The 7,423-nt window shown below is 44.9% G+C and overlaps 1 protein-coding gene across 1 annotated transcript in view; it reads left to right on the top strand.

Moving 5' to 3' along the window:
• Window positions 1-7,423, top strand: part of ABCC9 (ATP binding cassette subfamily C member 9) — an 81,815-nt gene that overhangs the window by 4,656 nt on the left and 69,736 nt on the right. Inside the window, exons 3-5 of the mRNA XM_087722759.1 lie at window positions 9-209; window positions 1,981-2,139; window positions 4,462-4,617. Coding sequence (XP_087578885.1) covers window positions 9-209; window positions 1,981-2,139; window positions 4,462-4,617 — 516 coding nt within the window. The remainder of the gene's footprint in view (window positions 1-8; window positions 210-1,980; window positions 2,140-4,461; window positions 4,618-7,423) is intronic.

Genomic DNA, 7,423 nt, shown 5'->3' with positions numbered 1-7,423 from the left:
CTTTTCAGAAAAAAGTAGCTAACCATCCAAACCGTACTCCTTCCATCTGGTTAGCGATGTATCGGGCGTTTGGCCGCCCCATTCTCCTTAGCAGCACCTTCCGCTATTTAGCAGATCTTCTGGGATTTGCTGGACCGCTTTGCATTTCTGGCATCATTGACAGTTTTCCCACCGATCCGGGCAATTCTACAAGCAACAATGCCGCCAGTGTAAGTTAACCATTCCAGCAGGCATAATGGGCTAGACTATTTATTTGTGTACTTGCCTCTTAACCAACATTTGTTTCTCTTGTCCCGGGTCTGCATATTGTTCTGACGCAGGCTTCCTTAGAAAGCAAGAAGCACAGTCTTGGCCCCGACAAAACCTCTCTTATTGACCAGATTGTGAATTCCTTTTATTCACAGTCAGCAAGGAAACAGTCTTTCCAAGGAATGTTTATCCACATGCACCTTATCTTGTTTAGAGCGCTGCCAGATAACTAGCTTCAGTGGTGGGTTTCAAAAATTGTTTGAACCTACTCTGTGGGTGTGGCCTCCTTTGTGGGAGTGGCTTGCCACCCATGTGACCGGATGGGAGTGGCTTGCCGCCCATGTGACCGGATATGAAGATGCCAACGACACTTGTCAGAACCACCTTAAATTACCTCACGCACAGCACTGGCATGCATAAGAATATGATGTAAACTTGTTTTTTAAAAGGCATCTTTGGTTTGCGTTAAAACAACTTCAACACACGCAATGTTCTGATTGCACCACAAGCACAGTAGTCATCCTTACCTTTCACAGAGGCACTGAGTTTTATAAATAGGAGCACGATAGTGTAGAATAATCATATCCAAGGACCAGTGGTGGGCTTCCAAAAAGTTTGGAACCTCTTTTGTAGGTGTGGCCTGCTTTCCGGGTCCACTGGTGGAACCTCTTCTAACTGGTTTGACGAACCGGTTCTACCGAATAGGTGAGAACTGGTAGGAACCCACCTCTGACTAGCTTCCAAAAACAGGGCAAAGCAAAACTTAGCACAGATTATCTTATAATCACAAACAGCTTTCTGGACTGAATTTTTTTTCCATGCAAAAGCCCACTCCCTGTTCGTTCCTCGTCTGTTTTCTCTGGGAGGGGTCAATCACCTCCAAGGTCTGGCTTTACTCTTAAGTCGACCCTGCTTTCTTAGTTGTTCTTGTCTTCTGGCAGCTCTTCGCATACACACACTGGGAACAGGCTCCAGCTGTTCTTCTGCCTCACTTCTGTCTACCTCCCTCTTTGCCTCTGACGCAGACCCCTCGTCTTAGTTTTTCTCAACGCCCAGGACTGCCCATGTTCCTCCCCGACTTCCTCACTGTCCGACTCTGCTGTCGGCTCTGCTAGCCACCGGCGGGCCACAAAACCGCGTTTGACTAAAGGGCGCTCGACGAAACTGCGTAGCTGACGTCATCACAGCGCGACAACAGCGTGGAGACAGAAGCACGCTGTAAACGCTAAACCTAAAATTAACCCCTAAACCTAAACCTAACCCCCCTAAACCTAATCCTAAACCTAACCCTAAACCTAACCCTTAACCTAACCCTAAACCTAACCCTAAACCTAACCCTTAACCTAACCCTAAACCTAACCCTAACCCTTAACCTAACCCTAAACCTAACCCTAAAGCTAACCCTAAACCTAACCCTTACCTTAACTTGAATCGGCTTGCTTTCAAAGCGCTATTTAAAGCGCCCTTCTTTCTCCGCACTCGCTGTTGTTGCCCTGTTGATGACGTCAGCGACGCGGTTTAATCGGGCACACTTTAGTCGAGCACGGTTTTGTCGTGCCACGCCGGAACAGTACCTGGTGCTCCCAGTAGACACCGTTACACCTGTACCAAGGCGTACCATTCTTATCCCACCACTGCCGTTAATGTAGGTGATGGTCATAATTGTTCCTTTCATGATTGGAGAATGCTTTCAAAGCTTTCTGAAGCTGCTTCTTTCTCTTCTCTCCAAAGACCTATACAGGGCCATTCCTCACCTCAAGAGATTTCCTCAAAGACAATTATGTCCTGGCTGTCCTCCTGTTCCTGGCGCTTATTCTTCAGAGGACATTTCTCCAGGCTTCCTATTATGTTACCATAGAAACTGGCATCAACCTACGAGGAGCTTTACTGGTGAATAGTGGCTTAATTTCATCCCCTTGTAGGATTTTAACTCTACACGTCTTTACTTAATTCACTTGTTCTTAAGAATGACAAGGTGAAGTAGGATAAAAGACCGATAAAGCTATTTACATCAGGGATATGCAATTTTCCAAAAGACTTTCCAAAAGACTCATTTTGGCCTTTGACTGGCATCTCAGATGCTGCGGTGACGAAACAATGGAATGGAAAAGCTAGGATGAAAAATAATTGAACTTACTTGATTGATATTTCAGTATAGTTAAAATGAAACATAGTTCATATGTTAAAAATAGTTCATATAGATGTAGATGTAGATGTAGATGTAGTAGATGTAGATGTAGATGTAGATGTAGATGTAGATGTAGATGTAGATGTAGATGTAGATGTAGATGTAGATATGATAGATAGATGATAGATAGATAGATGATAGATGATAGATGATAGATGATAGATGATAGATGATAGATGATAGATGATAGATGATAGATGATAGATGATAGATGATAGATGATAGATAGATAGAGAGAGAGAGATAGATAGATAGATGTAGATAGAAGATAGATAGATAGATAGATAGATAGATAGATAGATAGATAGATAGATATAGTTGATATATAGATGATATAGATGATATAGATATAGGTATACATATACATACACACATACACACACACACACATGAAGGTCTTGGGGTATTCAGGTCTTTTCCCGTGTAAGATTGTAACCTCCTGGGGGGGGGGTGTTGGCTGCATTGTAATATCCTGAGCTGTTGCCAAGAAAACCGACACCGGACCGAGAACAGCACAGGACGCAACCACCAATCATCCTCACCAGACTCAAACCCAAACCCATCCCACAGACCAAATGCAACCACCATCCAGAAGCCAAATCACGGCGGCATCACCAACTGCTGCACCCCTCTCCGACCCCTACACAAAGCAAACTGACCCACGCCATGAACACATGGCCAGACCGCAAACTTGGAGCCAAACCAAAGCCCGGGATGTTACACCACAGCCATCTGCTCAGGACATTACATCACAGAACTCAGGAGGTTACAACGCAAAGGCTCAGGATGTTACAATGCAGCCAGCCCCCCAGGAGGTTGCAGCACAGGACTCAGGATATCACTACAATAGAGCTCAGGATGTCATCACACAGCCCATTACCCAGGTCGTTACAACACAAAAGAACAATAGGCACACAGCCAGTACCTCAGCCACCCAGGATGTTACAAAACAGCTGACTAATCTGCAAACATCAACTCCATCAACTAATCAAGATGTTACAACACAGCCAACCAATCCACTTACAGCAACGAAGCCAGCACTCCACACACACAGACCAATATTTATAGAAAGACGACAGCTCCGATCACGCTTGGCTCGCACAAGCATGAAGCCGAAGGCACCAGCCTGAAGATGGGAAGTGGGACCTCGTTGAAACATTGCCAAGATACTCTCAATCTTACACAGGAAAAGATCCAAATACGCCAAGACCTGCATACCTGTACCCGTGAAAATCTACAAAAACAAATACACACACACACACACACACACACACAAATGTGTGTGTGTGTGTATGTTCCAACATAACTCTGGAATGCCTTGCGCAATTTCAACCAAACTTGGTACACAGATGACTTACCCTCTGGAGAAAAATACCTGGGGCGGGGGGGAGTCACCTCTAATACCCCTCGGGATGTGTGTTCTGTTAAGGTACAGCCTTTGTGCCATAAAATGGCTTCTACTGTGCAGCGCAGTGGAGTTGCCATGGTAACGGCTTCACAGTACTCCACAGGGGTTCCCTCTGGTAAGGGGGAAAATCCAACATTAGAAATTACGCTTGGTCCTTACATTTCCCCCTATAAATAAATACCTAGGCAACGCTGGGTTATCGGCTAGTAATCTAATAAATAAACTTAATTAATTGTAAGACACATTGAGTAGGAACACTCTAGTGTTGATGAAACACAACAAAAGTAGAGATGGAATTGGTTATTTATCTAGCTCTGTGATATACCGCGATACATGACAGGAGTGGTGATTGAACTGGTTATTTTTCATGTCAACCCATACATTCTGATCGGTTGTGTGAATGATGCTCCCTAGATTGGTGAGTAGATAAGCCCCATAATTTTTGGCCTGCATGATCTTCTGGGAACAGGGGTCCCAACGCATGGTTCTAAAATTGTAAGCTGGAAGTGCAGCCCACGTGATCCTCCCCTAACATTGTGTGGAGCTTGTACTGGTTGTGATTTCCGATGCGGAGATTCCTAATACTCACTGGTGTTTTTCTTGCTTCTTTTCCTAGGCAATGATCTATAACAAAATCCTGAGGCTTTCCACATCTAATTTGTCCATGGGAGAGATGACATTAGGACAGATCAATAACCTGGTTGCCATAGAAACAAACCAACTTATGTGGTTCTTGTTCCTGTGTCCCAACTTGTGGGCTATGCCCGTTCAGGTAGAGCATCGAAGTAAGGGTCAATTTTTTGGAAAAAGCAACAGATTTCATTTTGATTGAGTGTTTTGGAGAGAGAATATATGATTGAAATGGAAGGATTCCCATTCCTTAAAAAGAGTCCCATCTTCACTGATATAGCAATAGCAATAACACTTAAACTTATATACCGCTTCATAGTGCTTTCCAATCCTCTCTAAACAGTTTACAGAGTCAGTACCTTGCCCCCAACAATCTGGGTCCTCATTTTACCGACCTCGGAAGGATGGAAGGCTGAGTCAACTTTGAGCCTAGTCAGATTCGAACTGCCAAACTGCTGGCAGTTGGTGATCAGCAGAAGTAGCCCTGCAGTACTGCACTCTAACCACAGCGCCACCGCGACTCATGATACGATGGAGAACAGCGAGTTCATTTTTACCTCAGATAGTATGGAAGAAACCAGTGTTTTAAAATCTCGGCAACTTGAAGAGGTCTGGACTTCAACTCCCAGAATTCCCCAACCAGCTAGTATACTGGGAGTTGAAATCCTCACATCTTAAATTTGCCAAAGTTACACTAACTTTGCAATGTACACCGAGGTTAGGGTATTCAAGTCCCATAATCCTCAATGAACAAACTTTGTTTATGGTTGAAGCTTGCACAATAATACTTACCAGGGTGATGTCATTGGCAACTATAACATGTGTAGTCCCGTGACCCGTCAAAACCGTGCTCGACTAAACCGCGCCCGATTAAACCGTGTCGCTGACATCATCAACAGGGCGACAACAGTCAGCGCGGAGAAAGAAGGGCGCTTTAAATAGCGCTTTGAAAGCAAGCTGATTCAACTTAAGGTAAGGGTTAGGTTTAGGGTTAGGTTTAGGGTTAGGTTTAGGGTTAGGTTTAGGGTTAGGTTAAGGGTTAGGGTTAGGGCTAGGGCTAGGGCTAGGGCTAGGGTTAGGGTTAGGATTAGGGTTAGGGTTAAGGTTAGGGTTAGGGTTAGGGTTAGGGTTAGGTTAAGGGTTAGGATTAGGTTTAGGGTTAGGTTAAGGGTTAGGTTTAGGGTTAGGTTTAGGGTTAGGTTAAGGGTTAGGTTTAGGGTTAGGTTTAGGATTAGGTTTAGGGAGGTTAGGTTTAGGTTTAGGGGTTAATTTTAGGTTTAGGGTTTACAGCATGCTTCTGTCTCCGCACTGTTGTCGCCCTGTTGATGACGTCAGCGACGCGGTTTAGTCGGGTGCGGTTTAGTCGAGCGCGGTTTTGTGGGTGAACCGTGTAGTCCTGTTATATAGTTGTGTGTATCAAGTCACAAGTGATTAATAACTGTGTTTCGATCCAAAATCCTGAGCGATTAATAATAATATACCCTCTCGTTGGAAAAATATACGGCTTGTTGAGATATCATCTAAAGATATTCTCCTTATTTAAACCGTGGTTTAAGATTGACAGGAATTCTAAAAACTTTAATGGAATCGGGGAGCTGGGAAGAGCAGATGGCACACGAGCTTGGTATTCAGTTTGATTTCTGTATAAACTGAAATAAATCAGATTTTGTCCTAATTAAGGCAGTCCTCAGCTTATGACTGTAATGAAGCCCATCCATTATGGTTGTAAGTTGCAACTGTCATAAAGTGGGTTACCCACATAGCTGACCATTTGTCTGCAAGCTCGGGATTTCAACTCCTGCCTTCAAGGCATTAAAAATGATAAATAGCAATAGCACTTAAACTTATATGTTGCTTCATAGTGCTTTTACAGCCATTCTAAGCAGTAGCACTTAAGACTTATATACCCCTTCACAGAGCTTTACAGCCCACTCTAAGCGGTTTACAAATTCAGCCTATCGTCCCCAACAATCTGGGTTATCCTTTGACCGACCTCAGAAAGATGGAAGGCTGAGTTCAACCTTGAGGCAATCAGGATCGAACTGCTGGCAGCCGGCAGTCAGCAGATGTAGCCTGCAGTATTGCATTCTAACTATTGTGCCACCACAACAGTTTTACAAATGTCAGCTTATGGCTCCCAACAATCTGAGTCATCATTTTATCAACCTCGGAAAGATGGGAAGCTGAGTCAACCTTGACCCAGCCAGGATCGAAATCCTGGCGGTGGAATGCAGAGTTTGCCTGAAATGCTGCATTCTAACCACTGCGCCACCCCAGTGGTTAGAATAAAGCTTCCCTTGCATTGGATTCATCTCGAGATGATTTACTACACAGGCACATGTAGGTAAAGTATTTGGGGTATCACACCAGGAGAGAATTCCCATCTGAAAGATGCAGATGCTGCAACTCAGGGGTGGGTTTCAGGCGGTTTGCGGCGGTCCCTGCGAACCGGTTGGTCGGCGAACCCGGAAGTAAGTAACTTCCGGGAACGCCGAAGGGTCCACCCGCCTGCCCGCGTTTCTTACCCGGTTTTGACGAGTTCTGCGCTTCCACGCATGCGCAGGACGCATACAGCGCCTGCGCGATCCTCCAGGAGCAGCTGGAGCATCGCACAGACGCTAGTACGCATGCGTGCACTGCGCGCGTGCACGAGGACACCGCCGGCCCCGTTCCAACCGAACCGGTTGGAACGGGGCGAGAACCCCACCCCTGCTGCAACTGTTGGAGGCACCATAGTCCATTCAACAGTTGAGGGTACCATACACTTTTCTTGCCCATGTGCTTTATGTTGTAACCTTCATATGATTTGCCCAGCTCTAATACCCAAACATTTGTTGATTTTTAAAACTGTAAGCCATGCCTAAAACATGGTAGGTTTTTCAAAGTCTATAAGAGTGTCTCTCCCGTTTTTAATAGTTCCAACATCTGGAGCTGTTTCTACATCTCCA

The sequence above is a fragment of the Thamnophis sirtalis genome, unplaced genomic scaffold, assembly GCF_051295495.1.
Source record: "Thamnophis sirtalis isolate CommonGarterSnake01/CBP01778 unplaced genomic scaffold, rThaSir2_p1.2 scaffold_9, whole genome shotgun sequence".
Classification (NCBI taxonomy): Eukaryota; Metazoa; Chordata; class Lepidosauria; order Squamata; family Natricidae; genus Thamnophis; species Thamnophis sirtalis.
Note: the sequence above shows the minus strand (reverse complement) of the source record. Positions and strands in the feature narration are given on the sequence as shown.